General features: G+C 43.9%; 1 protein-coding gene across 1 annotated transcript; it reads left to right on the forward strand.

Moving 5' to 3' along the window:
- Positions 1–1,086: 1,086 nt before the first annotated feature.
- On the forward strand, positions 1,087–20,544 carry Prim1 (DNA primase subunit 1). The gene is made up of 13 exons (XM_052753612.1): positions 1,087–1,237; positions 1,847–2,004; positions 4,918–5,024; positions 5,089–5,162; positions 6,951–7,087; positions 8,435–8,493; positions 9,660–9,769; positions 10,388–10,479; positions 10,624–10,762; positions 12,918–12,987; positions 14,468–14,559; positions 16,500–16,598; positions 20,418–20,544. Exons 1-13 carry the CDS (start codon positions 1,135–1,137, stop codon positions 20,435–20,437), a joined length of 1,260 nt encoding a protein of 419 aa, XP_052609572.1. The 5' UTR covers positions 1,087–1,134; the 3' UTR covers positions 20,438–20,544.
- Positions 20,545–22,599: the final 2,055 nt, after the last annotated feature.

The raw sequence follows: 22,599 nt of genomic DNA on the forward strand, positions 1-22,599 counted from the left end.
AGCTCCTCCCCTAGAGAGGCTAAGACCACTCCCAGAGGGTATTTAAGCTGCATCCCAGAAAACAGAGTGGTTTTCTGGTCTCTGCAAGGCTGGAGAATCACCCTGGAACGCTTTACCCATTAAACCGGGGCTTTTTCTAATTCGGTCTGATTTGGTCTGACTTGGATTGCTGCGTCAGTGGAGAGGTTTATCGGGGTGCAAAAACTTACCAAAGACTGCAATGCACTCTTGACATGGCAGTTGGAGTGAAAACCCCCAGCAACAAAATGCACTTCACACAAATAGGATATGTAAGGGGTTCGGGAAATCAGCTATATTTTGTGGAAGTAATCAGGTCTCTAAGGATCTTGAAATAAGAAAGCTCTGTGTGGAGGCCATTTTGACCATTTTGCCAACCAGAGTGGGGAGTCCATTTTTGGAGTGAGGTTGTTAATTTGCTAAAACCTTTTTGTCTCTTCTCGCCCTTCCAATATTATTGAAAAAATAAAACTTGTGAAAAAAAAGTATGGGGAGTGGGGGGCTGGGGAAACGGCTCAGCAGGTAAGAGTGCATGCCACCAAGTCTGATGACCTGAGTTCAATCTCCCTGAAAACTATCATCCTCCATACCCATGACGTGGCACGTGAACACACATGTACAAAATAAATAATAAATGTAATTTAAAAAAAATTTTAATGAAATTTCAGATGTATTGAGCTAGCCAGAGCTACCTAGCAAGAAGCTTTCTTCCAAAAAGGACAGGGGAAGCTGGGCAGTGGTGGCTCGCACCTTTGATCCCAGCACTCAGAGGCAGGAGACAGCTTCTCTATAGAGCAGCTCTGGCTGTCCTGGAACTCGCCCTGTAGACCAGGCTGGCCTCAAACTCATATATATTGATTGCATTTATTTGTTTTATTTTATGTGTACGGGCATTTTGTCTGCATGTATGTCTTTGTCCCACATGCACACGGTGCCCACAGAAGCTAGAAGAGGGCGTCAGACAGGTCTCCAGACAGAGCAGTCCTGCGGCACAGCGCGCAAGAACTACAATTCCCGGCAGTCCCTGCGGCGGCGCGCCACGGTGTCGATGCGTACGCAGCCGTGGAGCCCTGTGCGGTTCCCGCCAATTCTCGTGTCAGTCTAGTTCCTAACTTCATGGAGCCGTTTGACCCTGCGGAGCTGCCGGAGCTACTCAAGCTGTATTACCGAAGGCTCTTTCCCTACGCCCAGTACTATCGCTGGCTCAACTATGGCGGAGGTGAGGGAGGCGGGGAGCGGGACTGCGAGCGGCGGGGAGGGTTTTCCTGCACCGTCCCCGTCCCGCCCCACCACCCCAAAGGTGCAGAAAGACAGGTGGACCTAACTGTCCTGCCGGCATACCGTGTTAAAAAAGAAAAGAAGGAGCGGGGCCAGCAACAAGCCGGTTTCTCGGTGTTAGCATGGGGGTGTGACCTGCAACCAAGTCCCAGGAAGAAGAAAGGCTTTCACAGCGGGCTCTGTCAGTGCCCGCCGATGAAAGACAGTTCGTCTTTAAAATATTTACACCTCCCGTTTATTGTTCCCTAGCAAATGTGGACTAGTACGACCCTTCAAATTACAGGCTAAGTAAAACAGTGTTGGGCCCAAGGGGACTCATGAAAAACATTCTAGAGGGCCTGGTGACTCACACCTGTCATCCTTACATTTGGGAGGCTGAGGCGGTGAATTTTCATGAGTTCAAGGCCAACCTGGGCTCCATAGTAAATTCTAGGGCAGCCTAGTCTATACAGTAAGACCCTGTCTCATATATATATATATATATTCCCGTTAGTTGAGGTTATATAATGCTCTAAACTGAATAAAGTACCAAATTAAAATTATTTTGCAGTGACAAAGAATTACTTTCAACACCGTGAATTTTCATTCACACTGAAAGATGATATTTACATTCGCTACCAGTCCTTCAACAACCAGAGTGAGCTGGAAAAGGAGATGCAGAAAATGAACCCATATAAGATTGATATCGGTGCTGTATATTCTCACAGAGTAAGGAATCTTTTTTTGTGTATTTTGTTTCATAAGCCAGAGTGGGTTGGTGCCCCCAAGTTTTGAAGATAATGTTTTAGAGTTTGTTATAGATGATGAAACATACTGGTTTTGCCTGGCATGCATGAACCCTTGGGTTCCATAAACCAGGTGTGTTGGTCCGTTACCTGTAATCCCAGTGTAAAGGTAGGGGAGGCCAGAGGATCAGACGTCCAAGGCCATCTCAGCTGCATAGGAGTTGGAGGCCAGTCTGAAATACATGAGACCATGTCTTTTTTTTTTTTTTTTTTTTTTGGTTTTTCGAGACAGGGTTTCTCTGTGTAGCTTTGCGCCTTTCCTGGAACTCACTTTGGAGACCAGGCTGGCCTCGAACTCACAGAGATCCGCCTGGCTCTGCCTCCCGAGTGCTGGGATTAAAGGCGTGTGCCACCACCGCCCGGCCGAGACTATGTCTTTTAAAAGAAAAAAAAAAAAAATTCTTGCTGGGGTGGTGACACATTCCTTAAACCCCAGAGGCACGTGGATCTCTGAGTTTGAGACCAGCCCGTCTACAGAGTTGAGTACCAGCACAGCCAGGGCCTGCAAGAGAAACCCTGTCCCTGAAAACAAATGGACAATAAACCTTTGATTTGATTGGCTAAAAGAGGAAAATAAATCTATATTTGAAATCAGTAAACCTGAGGCTGGGGAGAGAACTCAGTTGGTAAAGTGTTTGAGGACCTGAGTTGAGAATCCCTAGTACCCATATCCCGAGACAGAGACAAGGGGATCCCTGGAGTTCTCTGGACAGCCAGACTAGTGGAATCAGGGAGCTCCAGCTTCAGGAAGAGACCCTGTGTCGCTAAGGTGGAGAGTGGTTGAAGAAAACGCCCACCTTCAGCCTCTGGCGTACATGCATGCACCTGCACACACAGTAAGTATAGAAGTTTTTATTAGTTTCTCATAAGAGGAGCTGGGATGTAGAGTAGTCTTAGAGCATGTGTTGTGGGAAACCCTACATTTGATCCGTGTTGTACCAGGGGCGGGAAACTAATGCTATTCTAATTCTCTTCTAATGCATGAGACCTGGGAGCTGTTAGGATTTTCTGTCGATCCTTTCTTTCCCTAGTTCTAAAATTATACAGCTGTGCGCCTTGGTGTGTGCCTTTCATCGTCTGTTCCGATAGGTAGTGACGAGACCGTTACCATGCTTGTGCTCTTGAGTTGTGGGGGGAGCTATACTTTTTGTAAACATCCTGTCCTTTTTCTTTGGAAAATCTTATTTCTGGGGATGTCGATGATAGTTTATTAAACTCTCTTCTTTTACACTCAAACCCAACCCACCCCCACCCCCCTTCATAATCTTCCTGCTTCTGCCTCCTGAGGTGCTGAATTTACCAAAGCACCCAGCTATGGATGTGATGTTTTTGCTGGAAAGTGATTTGGCTGAGCCGTATTCTCAGGGACTCTGAGCTAAGTTCCTCAGGTCTTTGTCAGAATAATATCTCCACTAGCATAGAGACCTTCATTCAGTCACTGACCTGTCCCTAGAGCCTAGAACAGTTCCCGATACATCTGGTCAGATTCTTCCGAAAGGAATCTAGTTTCCTGCCTGAGTTGTCAGTGGAAAGCAACGGACGTGAGGAGAAAGGACTGGATCTCTGGGTGAGGAGATGGCTCAACAGGAAGAACACTTGCTTTGGCCCCGAGTTCAAACCTCCAGCATCCACCTAAAAGCTGGTTGTGTCTACAACCTCCGTGCTATGAGGCAGAGGCAGGAGGATCACTGGGCAACCTGCCAAGCTCAAGTTCTGTGAAAGACCCTGTCTACAGGGAATAAAATAGAGAAGTAGGACACCTCACATCCTGAACACATCCTCTCTCTCTCTCTCTCTCTCTCACATAGACATAAAACTAAACACAATTTAAAAGAAAGGGCTGAATCTCAGCATTTCATTTATAAATACCTGATTAATCTCTCTAGTAGCAATATAATATACCCTTCTTCAACTGTGCCTTTTGTCCCCCAAGTCCCAAGACCCTCTTTTATATTTTCCAAGTAACAGATCAGGTACCTTCTGTGAGGGCAGTGGAGGAGCAGTCACGTAGCTCTGTAGGTTTACAGAAGAGTCTGGAGAGCTAGCTGCTTCAAGGGCTGGGGCCTGCTCAGTTGATTGTTTTCCTAGCATGGAAGCTCTGGGCTCCGGCTCCAGCTCTGCATCATCTGGGTGTAGGACACATGCTAGTAATTCCAGCCTCAGGTGGCAGCAGGAGGATGAGAAGTCCAAGATTATCTTTGGCCACATAGGGAGTTCAAGGTCAGCGTAGGCTACTGAAACCCTGTCTCAAAACAACAACCAAGACTCATTTGAGGAGATATATTTTAATCTGTTGATGGGATCTAAAATAAGTAGGTATTTGTTATTTGTATGTACAGTAACAAAGATTTGTAAAACATCCTGTAATAGGGAATTATTTGTCTAGACATTTTTTAAAAAAGATTTATTTTCTTATTATGTATAGTGTTCTGCCTGCATATACCCCTGCCCACCAGAAGAGGGCAACCAGAACACATTAGAGATGGTTGTGAACCACCGTGTGGTTGCTGGGAATTGAACTCAGGACCTCTGGAAGAGCAGTCAGTGCTCTTAACCTCTGAGCCATCTCTCCAGCCCATCATTTCTTGTTAGGAGCCTAAAATAGCTTTATTATTTCTATCATGCAACATATATTTATAGAGAATTCATTAAACCCTATTCTAAGTAGATTAAAAAAAATAAAACTACCATTAATTCAGATTCTATGAGATCCCAAGTAATGGACTCAGAGTGCCATAGACGTTGTATTATGCAACTTCTGTGACTCATTTTCTGTGTGAATAGATATGGACAACTCTCACAGAAACTGATAGGTATTTTGTATTTGTATTTGTAGCCCAGTCAGCACAATACAGTGAAGCTAGGAGCTTTCCAGGCCCAGGAGAAGGAACTGGTCTTTGACATTGACATGACAGACTACGATGACGTAAGGAGATGTTGCAGGTAAGCACCTTCCTCTTGGAGTGGGTGGTGTCACTGACAGTGAGTAACGATGACTGTGTTCCAGTTCTGCAGACATATGTGCTAAGTGCTGGACCCTGATGACGATGGCCATTCGAATCATAGACCGAGCATTGAAGGGTACGTGCCAGTCAGGTCTGCGTTCCTAAGTCTCCGCATTTCATGATCAGATCTCCTATGTTTCTGGTATTTCCCCTGAAACATAAGAGAAAAAGAAAAGAGAAACATTTGTAGTGAGAACATTAAGAAAATACACTAGCCGGGCGGTGGTGGCGCACGCCTTTAATCCCAGCACTCGGGAGGCAGAGCCAGGCGGATCTCTGTGAGTTCGAGGCCAGCCTGGGCTACCAAGTGAGTTCCAGGAAAGGCGCAAAGCTACACAGAGAAACCCTGTCTCGAAAAACCAAAAAAAAAAGAAAAGAAAAGAAAATACACTAGTGTATCTTCCCCCAGTACAGTCCACTGTGGAGCAGCTCTGTGTGCTAGGTACTGCTCTCCATAGGAAAAGTGAAAGAACAAAGAAGACTCTTACCCAGTCTGGTTTTAAACTTACTATAGTGCTAAGGATGACCTTGAACTCCTGATCCTCCTGCCCCCCTCCGCCACCCCGCAATTACAATTGCCTCTGAACTGGTTCCCAGCAACTGTGTAGGTCGGTTAACAGCTACTTCTAATTCTATCTCTAAGGGGTCCAATACCATCCCCTGGTTCTGCGGGTAACACCACACAGAAGCACATAAACATTAATGAAAATGAGTCAGGAAAGAAAGAAATCCTTGTCAGAAAGATGAGAATGGGCAAAGAAAGAAAGAAAGAAAGAAAGAAAGAAAGAAGAAAGAAAGACCGAGCTCAGGACACAGCAAGCTGCATGAAAGTCAGTGTGATTAAAATGAGGAAGCTGTGGCTGTGTGTCTCAGGGTTTCTTCACTGTGAAGAGACACCATGACCACGGCAACCCTTATAAAGGAGAACATTTAATTGGGGTGGCTCACTTATAAACCGGAGGTTTCAGCCTGTTATCATCATGGTGGGACATGGTGCTGGAGCTGTGAGTCCTACATCTTAAGGCAATAGGAAGTGATCTGTCTCTCTGGGCATTACTTGAGCCTATGAGACCTCAAAGCCCTCCTCCACGGTGGCACACTTCCTCCAGCAAGACACACCTACTCCAATAAGGCCATACCCCCTGATAGTGCCACTTCCTTTTGGGGGCCATTTTCTTTCAGACCACCACACTGTGAGCATGACACCTGGGTTTGGATTTCCAGCACCTGTGTGATAGCCAAGCTTGGTAGCACATGCCTGTAACCACATCCTGGGGAGATAGAAACAAGAGGATTCCAGAGGCTTGCCCAGCCAGCCATCAGCTGAATGAATCAGCGAGCTCCGGATTCAGTGGGAGACCTCAAAAAATAAGAGGACAGGAATAGAAGGACAAATAAAGTGTCAGCCTCTGAATTCTCCACATGTATGCATGGGCACTCACACCCACATATGATAAACACAAACATAAAAATAGGAAGCCAAGTCTGGTGGTACATACCTATAATTTGGGGGGTGGAGTTAGGAGGATCAGGAATTCAAGGTCATCCTTGGCAATATAGCAAGTTTAAAACTAGCCCGAGTGGTGGAGCATGGTGACGCACACGTTTGATCCCAGCACTCGGGAGGCAGAGACAGGCGGATCTCTCTGAGTTCAAGGCCAGCCTGGTTTACAAAGCGAGTTCCAGGACAGCCAGGGCTACACAGAGAAACCCTGTCTCGGGGGGAAAAAAAAATCAAACAAAAAAACCAACCTGGGTAACATAAGACCTTGTCTGAGAGTACTTGTGGAAAACATGAGAAATGAGTAAGCAAAAGCTAGGTTATAAAACCGTCTTAAAACCTAGTATTTCTGCCCCTCCTCAGAGGACTTTGGATTCAAGCACCGCCTCTGGGTGTACTCAGGAAGGAGAGGAGTTCATTGTTGGGTCTGTGACGAGTCCGTTAGAAAACTGTCCTCTGCCGTACGCTCTGGGATAGTGGAGTACTTGAGTCTTGTCAAGGTAAGCCTCTCTGAATTAACAGTTCCCGTTTCTTTATCTAGCAGATACTACCAAGCGCAGGACTTTGGGTAACACAGAAAATTATCTTTATAGCATTCATGTTTCAGAGTGAGCAGTCTTAGCAAAGAACATTCCAAGTCATAGTAACTAGTTTTTGAAAGATGGTTCACCCACGTAAGCTCACTGCAGCTGTCTGCACCCACGTGAGCACACTGCAGCTGTCTGCATCCAGGTGAGCACACTGCAGCTGTCTGCACCCACGTGAGGTCACTGCAGCTGTCTGCATCCATGTGAGCTCACTGCAGCTGTCTGCATCCACGTGAGCTCATTGCAGCTGTCTGCACCCACGTGAGCTCACTGCAGCTGTCTGCATCCATGTGAGCTCACTGCAGCTGTCTGCACAAGTTCTTCATGTGACAGGGGCCCATCAACAATTCATGTCTCATGGGTGGAAGACGGGTCCCTGAGGCCCTGCCCCTTCCTGTGGGACAGGTCGGTGAGGACATGCCATTTCCATCAGTGGTGTAGCCACTAACAAGTTGCCCTGGCTCTAGGAAGTAATCTCTCACCCACACTGGGGCAAGAAACCTGCATTAACTCAGGGAGTCACACACACAAAAGAGCTGATAAAGAGAAGACCTGTTGGGAAGAAGGGTTTCGGTGAGGGGGGCCGTGTGAAAATAACTAGTTCATCGTGTAAATACGTGAACTCAAACAATAGCTGAATTTATTTATATCTTTAAAATATAGATGGCATCTCGTGTCCATAATTCTAGCTCCCAGGGACTGAAGCAGGAGGCTGTGAGCTCCGGGCCAGCCTGGGCTGGAGAGTGAGACCCTACCTCCAACAACAAAAAAGATGCTTAATTTTTTTCTGCTAAGTATCTTCCTTTTAGCAAATGGAAAATTAATTTGCTTCTCTAGTTAACTTTGTCAAATAAAGTTAAGAGAAAGTTGGAGATATGGAAGATCCTGGGCTGGTGACTCAGTGGTTAGAAGCACTTCCTGCAGAGGACCCTGGCTCAGGTTCCACACTGACGTGGTAGCTCACAACCACCTGTAACTCCAGTTCCCAGGATCTAACTCCATCTTACGGCCTTCACAGCTACAACACTCTTGTCATACACACACGTATACCCAGGTACACAGACGCAAAAAGAAAACATTTTTTAGTAATGAAATAGCATCCAAGCTATACTTCCAAATTTAGCCACTGTCTCTGGTTTTTATATAGCTCTAAATGGGATAATAGAATATGTTAAAGATGGTTTTAAATAATTTTATTTAGGCTTTATAATATACATAAATAAAGGTCTTTTTTTTTTTTCCTGGTGGTTTATTTTTCAGGGTGGTCAAGACGTTAAAAAGAAAGTTCACCTGAGTGAAAAGCTTCATCCTTTTGTCAGGTCTGTTGGGAAAGACTCCCTGGGAGTCTCTGGTTTGCTACTAGAAGTCTTCTAGAAGTCTCTTTTGCTTCTAGAAGTCTCTTGCTGTCAGTTTTCACCTCCGAGGAGCGCTTTTAGTCGCTGTTGAAGCTATCAGCCTCCTAGTTTATGGTCTACTATGATTCTCAGCGACCTTCACGACTTCACGAGAAACGTGACAGTATCTCCGTTGAAAGATAAGAAGAGTGGGTTCTAGAGAATTATGTGGGCTGCTTACTATCACACAAGTCACCGTTAACGTCTAGCACACAGGCCCCAGTTTACCAGCTTCTAAAACTCATGCTTCCTCTACCCCTGTTCTGCCCTGTGCCCTTAATGGTGGAGGCACCACTTCCTTATGTGGATGATGTGGAGGGCTGGGTCTGCTCTACTTAACTCTAGAGTTGTGGCAAAAACAAATGAAACAAGATGTGAAGAATATTTGTAAATCCCAAGCATTATGCCCTTGTTGCCATTTTTTTATTTTGTTTTATTTTGAGAGGGTCTCTGTGGCCCTGGCTGGCCTGGAACTCACTCTATAGACCACGCTGGCCTCTGTAGAGATCCACCTGCCTCTGTTTCCCAAGTGCTGGGATTAAAGGCATGCGTTACCATTGCTAGGCAGCTGTTGTGATTTTAAAGCAAGAAACTAGATCCTACCTGTAACACTGATGTGTCCTAAGTCGGTTAGTTATACCAGTGTTGCGTGTTCTATGATGTCAGTAACTGTTTAGATTGTAGGATTTAAGAAGTAATCATTTAGACCAGTCATGGTAGCACACACCTTTAATCCCAGCCCCAGGAGGCAGAGGCAGTCCGATCTCTACAGAGGCCTGCCAGGTCTCCAGAGCTTGTTTCCGGGGATCCAGAGTTATACAGTGAAATGCTGTCTCAAAATAAAATAAAAAATTTGTAAAGGAAGCAAACTTTTCCCCAATACCTACCTATCCTATGATAGGTAACATGCTAGGTTATTTACCTTTTAAGTGTCTAGTTTTAACTTTAACTAACTAAAAGGTCTCATTCCATTCATCTAGTTCTAGGAATTCAGGAAAAATAAACAGTAACCTTGCCCAGTGGGAGAGTGCCTGTGTGTCCTATGTGTTGCTAATGCTGTTTGGACTTTTTTGTTACTATTATTCCTACAGGAAATCTATAAACATAATTAGAAAATACTTTGAAGAATATGCCTTAGTTGGCCAAGATATTCTTGAAAATAAAGAAAACTGGGATAAGATTTTAGCCCTTGTTCCTGAGAATATCCTTTCCTGTGATTACTGTGTGAGTCAGTCCTGTCAACCTGTGATATTATAGCTATATACTGCTTTGCATAGTCTCATATGTTTCTAGAAGTTTAATCTTTTTGTTCCTGCATGTCTACATTTTTATATCACTGGGCTACAGTAAGAAATGGGACCATTTTGTAAAATAGTTTTCTCATTTTATAAGTTGTTCCTAGAATTAATGGTTAAAGAATGGGTAGTCATTTAGTCTGGATATGTACAAGACCTGGGAAAACTTCATTATGTTATATACCTTATAATTATTTTAGCATCTTTCTGTCATTTCACTACTATATTTTTATAAGATTGTTTTTGTTTTTTCAAGACAGGATTTCTCTGTGTAGCTCTGGCTGTCCTGGAACTCACTCTGTAGCCCAGGCTAGCCTGAAACTCAGAGATCTGCCTGCCTCTGCCTCCCGAGTGCTGGGATTAAAGATGTGTATCACCACCACCTGGCTATAAGGGAATTTTTTTACTGCTGTACGCGCCTAGCATTTGTGTTTTAGGAGTCACTGATAGTGTCTAAGTGTGTGAGGCTTCAGCCTGACTTACCGAGGTACCCCAGATTAGCGTGTTCCTTAATGCTGTATCACCGATTCACGATGAGCTTCAGAGAGGCTTTCAGCGGCTTCACAGTTCGTCTCAGCGCTGGGACCATCTGAGGAAAGTGATCAGCACCTCCCAGGTATTGAAATGTGTTTGCCAGTATCATAATACAGTTCATGATTAAGTTAAAGACGGTTGAAGAAGGTCTTCCTTTTTAACCATCTTTGAAGAAATACTCAGTAGTCCCTTCTGATCCTCATGGTGGCCTTACGTCTGCTTTTAGAATATGAAGAATGATAAATGTGGTCCCTGGCTGGAGTGGGAGATCATGCTCCAGTACTGTTTTCCACGCCTGGATATCAACGTGAGCAAAGGAATCAATCATTTACTGAAGAGCCCTTTTAGCGTTCATCCTAAAACAGGTACAGTGCGAGGAAAGTGAGGAAAACAAAAAGAAAAACCCTTTTCTTCTGTTTTGAGACAGGGTCTCACTGTGTAGACCAGGCTAGCCCAGATCTCACTGTGTAGACCAGTCTTCCTCACAGAGATCCACCTGCCTCTGCCTCAGAGTGCTGGGATTAAAGGCGTGTGCCCCCATGCCTGGCTCATTATTTTTGGTGTTAGTGGGGATGTCATTAGTTGTGAATAGATACATATGTCTGTGAAGTTAAGGTTGAAGAACCAACTTGTTGGCTAGTATCTACATGCTTTGACCTTGCCTGCTAAGTAGCTACCAGGTGAACTGCTACTCTATAAAAGTTTGAGGGTTGTGGGGTTGAGGCTCAGTTTGTAAAGTGCTTGCTTGGCATGCACAAAAGCCCTGGGTTCCATCCCAGCCACCATAAGCGATGTGTGATGGCACAGGCCTATAATCCCCCTAATCAGGAGAATCAGAAGTTTGACGTCATTGTCAGCAACATGGGGTTTGAGGCCAGCCTAGGCAATATGGGAGCCTTGTCCCAAAAAAAGAAAAAAACTATTTGGAAAAACAAACTGGAGCCAAGTACGAAGTGTTTGTTCATACACCTGTACTTCCAGCACCCGGGATGTAGAAGCCAGAGGGAAGCAGAAGGATCAGGGCCATCCTCGGCTACATAGCAAGTTCCAGGCTAGGCCAGGCACTCTCCATAATGGGAGCCATTTCTAAAGAAGTCATTATATCCTCAGCCCTTAGATGTGAGTTTTATGTATTGTCCTGGGTGTAGATTGTTTTGTGTTTTTTGATTGTTTGTTTATTTTTTCGAGACAGGATTTCTCTCTGTAGCCCTGGCTGTCCTGGAACTCACTCTCTAGATCAGGCTGGCCTCGAACCAGGTGTAGATTTATAAGATGTCATCAAAGGTCATATGTCACTTAGCAACAGAAATACCTTTAGAGAAATATCATTTTTTTTTTATTATTGTGCAAACATCACAGTATATTTTTAAACAAACTAAGCTGCTTGTTGCTGGACAATGTCTTATAATCACCACTGTATGCAGCCCATCAGTTGACCAAAATATCATTCTGGTCACATGACCATATATTTCCAAAACGCTCCATAATGATGTCCAGCGTGGAACTGGTGAGGTAGCTCAGCAGGTAAGAGGCACTTGCCACCACACTTGATGACCTAGATTCAATTTTCTGGACCTACATGGTGGAAGGAGAAAACCAGCTCCTACAAGTTGTCCTTTGACTTATACACACACATATAAATAAAAGCGTTTTTAAAAAAATTTTTAAAGATGTCCAGGGGCGGGCTGGAGAGATGGCTCAGCGGTTAAGAGCACTGGCTGTTCTTCCGGAGGTCCTGAGTTCAATTCCCAGCACCCACATGGTGGCTCACAACCATCTGTAATGAGATCTGCCCTCTTCTGGCACACAGGCAGAACACTTTATGCATAATAAATAAATAAATCTTAAAAAAAAAGATGTCCAGGGGCTGGATAGATCGTTCAGTGGTTAAGAACACATACTGCTCTTCCAGAGGACCTGAGTTCGAATCCCAACACCCATGTCGGGTGGCTGACAGCTGCCTATAACTCCAGCTCCAAGAGGATCTGATGCCTCTGGCTTCTGCAGGCACCTGCACTTGTGTACACAGAACACACACACACAGTTAAAAATAAGAGGTCTGATGTAGTCAAGTATGGTGGTGCATACCTGTGGTCTCAGCTCTTAGGGGGTTCATAAATTCAAGACCAACCTGGGCTACATAGTGAGGCCTTGGCTCCAAACAGCCTGAGCATGATAGCGCATGCATGTAATCCATCCCGGTACTGGGGCAGAGACAGGAAGACAGTTACAAGTTCAAAGCCAGCCTGATCTACATAGTAGTGAGTTCAAGGACAACTAGGGCTATATAGTGAGACCCTGTCTCCAAAAAACAGATTAAAAAACCCTTATGATAGCAAAGCCTTTGGGGAAAAAAGTGTGTGTGTGTGTGCGCTAAAGATTGAATATAGGACCTCATACGTGCAAGTCAAACACTCTACCACTAAACTATATCCCCAGCACTTTGTAAAAATTTAACCAAAAATAATTCAGAGACACAACAACCTATAATCATGTGTTTATAACTTCTGGTTCTTACAGGTCGCATTTCTGTGCCAATTGATTTTCATAAAGTTGATCAGTTTGACCCATTTACTGTTCCAACTATAAGGTATGTTCCAGATCATTGATTATTCCTTGTTTATGACTATTCTCCTGAATTTAAAATAGATTATCCTAGATTCCTGGATAGAGACGTAGCTTTACAGGGTGACCTATTTGATTGTGGAGGTACTTAGTACTAGGGATTATATGGTGATACTTTAGGGGGGCCATGCATGGTTTTAGCTGTTGTGTGGGGAAAAGCATTTTAAGATCAAACCCTATGAGGGCTAAGGGGCACAGCTCATTAGTAAGAGTACTGGGCCTAGTCCACAGCATCAAAAATAAAAGTCTGGGAAATACCAATTCAAGCATATGAAAAGTTTTAGGCGGCGCTTCGGGAGATGGCTCCTCGGGTGAAATACAGCATTAAGACCTGAGTTGAAGCCGGGCAGTGGTGGAGCACACCTTTAATCCCAGCACACAGGAGGCAGAGGCAGGCGGATCTCTGTGAGTTCGAGGCCACCGTGGTCTACAAAGCGAGTTCCAGGAAAAGGCACCAAAACTACACAGAGAAACCCTGTCTCAAAAAAAAAAATAAATAAAACAAAAGACCTGAGTTGAAGTCACTAGACCTTCATAGAGCCAGGCACAGTGACATGTATCTGTGATCTCAGTGTGTCTGTGGTGAGATGGGAGTAAGAGACAGGAAAATCCCCAGGAGCTCGCAGGCCAGTTAGCCCAGAATACATAGCAGAAATACACCCAGCAGGTCGAAGGTGAGGGTCAACACCCAAGGTTGTACTTGGGCTGTATGTGTACTGTGGCTCACACACACATATGCATACATGGAAATTTTAGCCTAGAGATGTGTACGGATGTAGCTCAGTGACAGAGCACTTGCCAGGCATATACAAGGCACTGGGTTAGATCCCAGAACCGTACTAAAAACAGATCTTGCCAGGCATAGTGGCATATACCATGGATCCAGAGGCAGAAGGATCACAGTTCTAGGTCAGGGCGTAGGAAAAATGTGGCTTAGCAGCACATAATCACAGGTGATGTGGAATACACCTGTAATCACAGGCCGGGGGGGAGTGGAGGTGAAACAAGAGAATTCAAGGTCATCCTTGGCTTTGTGACAGTTTGAGAACACCCTGGAATACATGAGACTCTTTCTCAAAATTAAAACAAACATTGTAGGTCCCCTAGAGCTACATATTGAGATCTGCTGAGTGTGAGAGCACTTGTGTGTGCAAGGCCCTGAGCACATACACTCTGCTGCTGCCTTTCCTAGTCCTTAATAATGTGCTTGAAGAACTCCAAGAAGAGATGATGCTGCCTCAGATCTAGTTGACAGGTTGTTTGTTTATTGTTCAGTATCAGAAGTGGTGCCTGGGGTTGTTTACATACTAAGACCATCGCCCACCACCAAGCTACCCCTCAGGCAGATGTTTTTTCACAGAGAGTTTGAGCTTCCTGTGCTAATGTCAGTAGGTGATGTGAGTCTAGGAACCAACTTTAAAATTCCCTTATTCTATTGCTTGTAGCTCCATCTGCCGAGAATTGGACGTGGTTTCCACTCATGAAAAGGACAACGAGGGGCATGAAGCCGGATCTGATAGCAAACCCAGAGTCAGAGGTGAGTTAGTGTACTGGAGCTGCTCTGACAAATCTGTCTGCACTCTGACAGACCTGTCTCCACTCCCGTAACTAATTCTTAGAATCAGGCCACGGTCTGGCATCTGCCCTGAACCAGCTCAGTGATAAATGCTGTCACGGCTCTGCCCTTCTCTAGTATAGTCTGTGGAGTCTTTAAAGAATTGTGTCATCACTGGGCGGTGGTGGCGCACGCCTTTAATCCCAGCACTCAGGAGGCAGAGCCAGGTGGACCTCTGTGAGTTCGAGGCCAGCCTGGTCTACAGAGTGAGATCCAGGACAGGCTCCAAAACTACACGGAAAAACCCTGTCTCAAGAAACAAAACAAAAAAAGAATTGTGTCATCTGCAAATATAAATAGTATGACTTCCTCCTTTCCAATTTCTATCCCTTTTAGGCCTGTCTTGTGTAACTGCTGTAGCTAAGACTTTGAGCACGGTGTCAGATAAAGGGTGGGGGTTGCTGGAGAGATATCTCAGCAGTAGAAAGCACTTGCCGCTCCTGCAGAGAACTCAGGTTCAATTCCAGCCCCCCACTCTCACCCCCCAGTTACAGCTGGCTGTAACTTGAGTCCCAGGAGGATCCAATGCCCTCTCTGGCTCCCGTGGGTACTACGTGTGTATGGTGCACAGACGTACAATACATTCAGGCAAACACTCATTCACATGAAATAAAAATAAATAAAATCTTTAAGATACAAAATAAAAAGAGTGTGGACATCCTTGTCTTGTTCTTGATTCTAGAGGAAATGTCCTTGCTCTGTCTTCATTGACTGTAGATTTGTTGTATATGGTAGCCTTTATCATTTTGAGGTGTTTCTTTTTTTCTTTTTTCTTTTTTGGTTTTGGAGACAGGGTTTCTCTGTGTAGCTTTGCGCCTTTCCTGGATCTCACTCTGTAGCTCAGACTGGCCTTGAACTCACAGTGATCCGCCTGCCTCTGCCTCCCGAGTGCCCAGCTGAGATATGTTTCAACTATTCCTAAAATCTCCAGAACTTTATCATGAAGGCATGTTGAACTTTTTCAGATGCCTTTTCAGCATTAATAGAAATGCGTGTGGGGTTTGTCTCAAGTTTATTTATATGATGTATCACATTTATTGATGATCTATGTCGAATCGACCTTGCCTCTCTGGCATGAAGCGTCTTTGTTCATAGTATGTGGTCTTAGTGTGTTCCTGAGTTCAAGTATTTTGTAGAGAATGTTTGCAGCTATGCTCATCAAAGAACCTGGTCTGTGGTTTCTTTTGTTGTTGTGTCTTTGCCTGGCTTTGCTACCAGGATGATATTGGCTTTGTAGAGTGGATATGGTAGTGTTCCTTCGTTTTCTGTTTGTGGAGCAAGCTTTTTAAAAATTGGTATGAAATCTTCCTTGAAAGTTGGATAGGTTAGGCAGGGTAGCACATACCTTTAATCTCGGCCCTCGGGAGGCAGACGCAGGCAGATGTCTGATAGTTCTAGGCCAGCCTGGTCTACAGAGTGAGTTCCAGGACAGCAAACAAAACAAAACAATTCAGTAGTGACTGTCCAGTCCTGGTTTTGTGTGTGTGTGTGTGTGTGTGTGTGTGTGTGTGTGTGTGTGTGTGTGTGTGTGTGTGTGGCTTCTGATGATACTTTCCATCTTATAGTGGGTCTGTTTAGTTATTTATATCTTCTAGACTTATGGGAGATGATCTGCACTTAGAAACCCCGCTTCTGAGTTACCCAGCTTTTAGAGTGTAAGTTTTTATAGTACTCTGTAATAACACTGTTTCCTTGGAGTCTCTTGGAATGGCACCTTTGGTTCTCTAACTTAGGTCATTTGTATCTCCTTTCTTGTTATCAAGGTGGTTAAGGGTTTGTTAGAGAACTAACTCTGGTTGTTTTAAAATATTAGTGCTCTTCTGCCAATGTGCTAGCTCTAATGTACACCCTTTATAATCTAGATTACAAGAAGACCAGTCTAGCGCCATATGTGAAAGTGTTTGAACAATTTCTTGAAAACCTGGAGAAGTCCCGGAGAGGCGAACTTCTCAAGAAGAGCGGTAAGATGATGTCCCCTTGTGTCTAGGAGGATCTTCTGAGTCTGAATAGTTTGAAGCTCCCAGCAATGAGCAACTTTGTGTTTCTAGTCTTTATAAAACTAATCCTTGTTTAATCTAGCTTAAAAAATATTGATTTATTGTAACTTTAGTGGGCTTTTGTTTGTTTTTTGGGTTTTTTTTTTTGTTATTTTTACATTTATTTAGGGAGGTGTGTGTGTGTGTGTGTGTGTGTGTGAGCACATAGTGCATCTGTAGTGATCAGAAGACCATTTGTGAGTCACTTCTGTCCTACCATGTGGTTCAGGGGACTGAACTCAGGTTGTCAGCCTTGGCAGTGAGCAACTTCACCTGCTGAGTGTCCTGCAAACCCATAGTTTTTATTTATTTGTTTGGTTTTTTTGTTTGTTTGTTTTTGTTTTTGAGACAGGGTTTCCTTGTGTAGTTTTGGTGCCTGTCCTGGAACTCACTCTGTAGCCCAGGCTGGACGCGAACTCAGAGATCCGCCTGCCTCTGCTTCCCGAGTGCTGGGATTAAAGGCGTGTACCACCACCGGCAATTTGTTTGTTTTTAATAAAAGTTTCGGGCTGGAGAGATGGCTCAGAGGTTAAGAGCACTGACTGCTCTTCCAGAGGTCCTGAGTTCAATTCCCAGCAACCACATGGTGGTTCACAACCATCTGTAATGAGATCTGGTGCCCCCGTGCCCCCTTCTGGCCTGTAGTCATACATGCTGTATACATAATAAATAAATAAATCTTTAAAAAAAAAAAAAAAAAAAAGTTTCTTCATTCAACAAAGGTACATGCCTGTAATCTCTGGAGGTGAGGCAAGAGGATCAGGGGTCCAAGGCCAGCCTGGGCTAAATGAGACCCTGCCTCAAAAAGAAAAAAAAGTGATTTTTTTTCCCCCCTTCATGAATAATAATGGTTTTTTTCTTTTTTTCTTTTTTGTTTTTGTTCTGTTTTGTTTGTTTGTTTGTTTGTTTGTTTTTTCTGAAACAGGGTTTCTCTGTGTAGCGTTGGCTGTCCTGGAACTCACTCAGTCTATAGACTAGGCTGGCCTTGAACTCATAGAAATCCACCTAAAGGCATGTGCCAACACCAACCAGCTTAAATGATGGTTTCTTAGTCCAACGCATTTATTAAACACACTCTGTGTCAGGTAAAATGATATAAACAAAGATGAATTCTACACCATCCCTCCTGGTCTGTAAGTAGGATAGGTCATGGAGGGCCAGGGAAGGCTGAAGCAGAAGTGCCATATATCAGAGGCCAGCTGGTCCACACAGTTCCAGGCTAGCCTAAGTTTCACTGTGAGACCCTGTCTTCAAACACCACACATACACAAAACTAACTTTATACCAAGCAACGCGGTCCAAATGCTCAGAGAGAGAGATCTGTCTGAATCTGAGCTGTGATGTGAAAGGTTCTCTAACTCCTTTCAGTAAATGTCTTTAAGAATGCCAAGCAACATTCTACTACTGAGTTACATTCAAAGCCCAGGGTGCAGGGGTGTCGGGGAATGACAGATATATCTGAAGAAGCATGCTAGAGCCAAAATATAGGCGGCCTTAAATTCCAGATGTAGGAATCTGGGTCTGAGTAGGAACAGGAAAATAGTCAAGATTTTTAGGGAAGAAAATACCTTGATTTGTGCTCTCACTAAAAGCAGATACCGGCTAGGAATGTAGCTCTGCTGGTAGAGTCCTTGCCTAGCATGAGTGAAACCCTGTGTTCAGTGCCAGCACCACGTACACCTGTGCCCGGCTCAGCTGATGCACACCTGTAGTCCTAGCACTTCAGAGGTGAAGGAATGGGGGTCAGAAGTTCAGGGCTGGCAAGAGAGCTCAGCAGGTGGATGCTTGCCACAAAGCCCGAGAACCTGAGTTCAGTCTGCAGAACTCACGTGGCAGAAGGAAAGAACCACTTGTTCCCTGCCCCTGCCTTTTCCTCGCCATACTAAATAAGTCAATGTGCAGGAGAGACTGGAGTGACATGTCAGCAGTTAAGAGCGTGTGCTGCTTTTGCAAAGACTGGAGTTCAGTTCCCAGCAGCCACACTGGGCAGCTCACAACCATCTGTAACTCCACTTCGAGGGATCCAGTGCCCTACTGAGCCTCTGAGGGTACCCGAATAGAAGTGAGCATGCCCACACATAGGCACATACACATAATTAAAAAGTAAAGTATTACAACATCACTGCGTGCCCGTGGTGCATACGCATACACAAAAGCAGAACACCCTTACACATAAAATGAAGATAAGTCAGTCTTCTTAGAAAGAATTGGAAAGGGGAGGGAACTGTCATAGAAGCCAGAAAAAAGTTCCAGGGAGATGATCAAATGTTAAATACAAGAGGGAACTGATCAAACCTTATTAGATGTAATTACTAAAAGGAGGTACAAAGGGCACAGACATGTCAAATGAGTAGTTTTCTGACTAGGAAAGACCTCATGTGTAAATTAAAGAAAAAAAATCAGTGAACATGTATTTGGTTGGTTTGGTTTTTTTTTTGAGACAGGGTTTCTTCTCTGTAGACCAGGCTGGCCTTGAACTCAAAGAGATCCGCCTGGTTCTGCCTCCTGTGTGCTGGGATTAAAGGCATGAGCTACTAACATCCAGCTAAACATGTTTTTAAATAAGTAAAATGTTTAAATTATTTACAGTGTATTTCTCTTATGGAGATTATATTCTTCATAGAGAAAAGTGAGTCTGTAAGCAGGGCGGTGGTGGTGCACGCCTATAATCCCAACACTCGGGAGGCAGAGCCAGGAGGATCTCTGTGAGTCTGCAGAGTGAGTTCCAGGACAGCCAGGACTGTTATACAGAGAACCCTGTCTAGAAAAAATAAAAAGCCTGGTAGTGGTGGGGCAAAAAAAAAAATTTTTTTATTTTTTGTTTTTGTTTTTCGAGACAGGGTTTCTCTGTGCAGCTTTGCGCCTTTCCTGGATCTCGCTCTGTAGACCAGGCTGGCCTCGAACTCACAAAGATCCTCCTGCCTCTGCCTCCCAAGTGCTGGGATTAAAGGTGTGCGCCACCACCGCCCGGCCCAAAAAAAAAATTTTTTTAATTTGAAATGTATGTATGCTTTATTAACTTCCTGCAAAATATTTCCATCTGTCCAGTAACAAAACTAGATTATTTTTCTTCATGAATTTTCCTTTTAGAAAAATTCTCATATTGCTACAGAATGAAGTTTTCAAAAGCTTGATGGATACCCTAGAAAGCAATAACAATATTATAGAAATACCAACACCATTCCCACTTCATTTTTTTTTTTTAATTTAATTTGTATTGGATTCCAGAGGGCCTAAGACAAAGTTTTGCTCGTAGTGAACATTCAGATTTGTCTTTATTGGATAAACTTAGAGCCTCATCATTGCTGGTATTCCAAGTAGCCACACCAAGTCCTTTGATTTCTTTTTATTTTAAACATGGAGAGTGTGTGTGTGTGTGTGTGTGTGTGTGTGTGTGTGTGTGTTTGCATGCACACTTGCCGTAGAATGTGTGGAAGTCAGAAGACAACTTGTGGTAGGTAGTTCTTCCACCCATGTAGATCCCGGGCACTGAACTCAGGCTTGGCAGCAAGCGCCCTTACCCACTGAGCCATCTGGCCAGCCTTTAGATTCTCATTCTGTACTGGATCAGCCTATGATGTGGGCTTCAACAAATGTAAAAACAAGCCTTTATATGTAGTGTGAATTTAATAGAAGCATTAAACAAATCAGAATATGGAAATAAATGTTTTATTTTCCTTTACTAATTTTCATTTAAAAAACTATATTTTTAGTTTTTAAATTTTGTTTTCTATTTTGTTTTAGATTTACAAAAAGATTTCTGAAGAGAACAACTCCTATCAAACCAATGTCAATGCCTTCAACCCTTAACCACGGTCCAAATACTTTAGGAACCATTTAATAAATTCATCTATGTGCCTTAATCCTTAAAGCAGAATGTCCTTCTTTCAAGAAATAGTTTATGTTGAAGAGATTTCCTGGGACCAAGAGAGTGTCGAGGATCCTAAAAGAAACAAATCAAGGAATAAGTAAACTGTAGGACTTTGTAAATTTTAATATTAAGAAAAGATAATTCTTAGGCTTCTGATATACTCAGTTCTACCAGTTGCTATGTATAGAGGTATATGTGAGCAGTAATAATGCCAAGACTTTCATTTTAGCCCACTGGTTACCATCTCCACTTCTATAATTCTATATAGATGATGGCCGTATCCTTCAGTCATATGAGTCAACAGCTGTGGCTCACACCTGTAATCCCAGTCTGAGGCAGAACAAGTGCCACGAGTTCAGGGCCAGCCTGGGCTACACTACAGCCTACTTGTATTAATCAGGGTTTTCCAGAGGAGCAGAACTAATAGAACGGGAAAAAATCATATATATACAGAGAGGAAAAGGGATTTATTAGAGTGGCACACAGGCTGTGGTCCAGCTAGTCAGCAATGGCTGTCTACCAATGTAAGGTCCACGTGGCTGGATGTCTCAGCTGGTCTTCAGTACACTGGGGAATCCTGAAGAAGGCTCTAATGCCAGTGAGAGCGAGGAGCCTCCTCCATCTCCTTTATGTAGGCTGCCATCAGAAGGTGTGGCCCAGAGTTGGGGTAGTACTTCTCACTTCAATGATTTCATTGAAGAAAAATCCCATACAGCTGTACCCAGCTGCCTGGGTTTTAGTTAATTCCAGATGTAGTCAAGTTGACAGTCAGGAATAGCCATCACACCACTGTTCAGTTTGGTTTGTCTTATGATTTTGTCTATGTTGTTCTGAGTGACAGGGTCAACTCTAGACCGAGCTGTCCTGGACCTAATGACAGTCTGGATCTGTCAGCCTTCTGGATGCTGGGGTTACAAGTCTCAGCCACCATGCCCACTTTTCATTTTTGATTTATTAATGTTTTTAGTTACCATATAAGATAATGAGTTTCATAGTAACATTTTCCTTTTATTCTTTTCATTGTGACATTTCATACATACATTTATATCACACTTTTTCACACGCTCCCTTCCCCCCAAACAGCTCTCCCATTGGCTTTCATATCACCTATATTCATTTACTCTCTTGTTTCTCCTTACAGATTTTTTTTCAAGACAGTTTCCTTGTGTAGCTCTTTCTGTCTTGGAACTCACTCTGTAGACCAAGCTGACCTCAAACTCACAAAGATCCACCAGCCTCTGCCTCCTGAGTGCTGGGATTAAAAACCTGTGCCAGGGGGCTGGAGAGACGGCTCAGAGGTTAAGAGCACTGACTGCTCTTCCAGAGGTCCTGAGTTCAATTCCCAGCAACCACATGGTGGCTCACAACCGTCTATAATGAGATCTGGTGCCCTCTTCTGGCCTGCAGGCAGAACACTATAATAAATAGATAAATCTTAAAAAAAAAAAAAAAATTTAAAAACCTGTGCCGCCGGGCAGCTGTGGTGCACACCTTTAATCCCAGCACTCAGGAGGCAGAGCCAGACAGATCTCTGTGAAGTTTGAGGCCAGCCTGGTCTACAGAGCAAGATCTAGGACAGGCACCTAAACTACACAGAGAAACCCTGTCTTGAAAAAAACAAAAATAATTTTAAAAAAAGAAAAAGAGTTAGCTGAACAATATTAGGACCTAATAGAATGTCTTTTTCAAGTATTTTCCATTTTAGCTTCTTTTTCCCTCAGAAACTGGATTAGTTTACCACAAAGAGGCATTTAAAAATATAACCAATTTAGAGCCAGGTATGGTGGCGCATGCTTTTAACCCCAGCACTCAGGAGGCAGAGACAGGTGGATCTTTTGAGTTTGAGGAGTTACAGGACAGCCAGAGCTGTTACACAGAGAAACTCTGAGAAACCCTGTGTAACCAACAAACAAAACAAACAAAAAACTATTGCCAGGGGGTTAGCGCCACTCAACCCAGCACTCAGGAGGCAGAGGTGGGCAGATGTCTGAACCTGAGGCAGCCTGGTCTACATACCAAGTTCAGGCCCGCAGAGTTAAAGAGTTACATCGTGGC

Source organism: Peromyscus californicus, unplaced genomic scaffold (genome assembly GCF_007827085.1).
Source record: "Peromyscus californicus insignis strain IS unplaced genomic scaffold, ASM782708v3 Scaffold_24__1_contigs__length_46423439, whole genome shotgun sequence".
Lineage (NCBI taxonomy): Eukaryota > Metazoa > Chordata > Mammalia > Rodentia > Cricetidae > Peromyscus > Peromyscus californicus.

What these genes read in the sequence shown, in the direction of transcription:
- Prim1 (XM_052753612.1), top strand. Translation starts at nt 1,135, where the DNA reads ATGGAGCCGTTTGACCCTGCGGAGCTGCCGGAGCTACTCAAGCTGTAT. An exon ending in AGTACTTGAGTCTTGTCAAG is followed by an intron (nt 7,088 to 8,434) that starts GTAAGCCTCTCT and finishes TTTATTTTTCAG; the next exon opens with GGTGGTCAAGACGTTAAAAA. An exon ending in TAGCGTTCATCCTAAAACAG is followed by an intron (nt 10,763 to 12,917) that starts GTACAGTGCGAG and finishes TGGTTCTTACAG; the next exon opens with GTCGCATTTCTGTGCCAATT.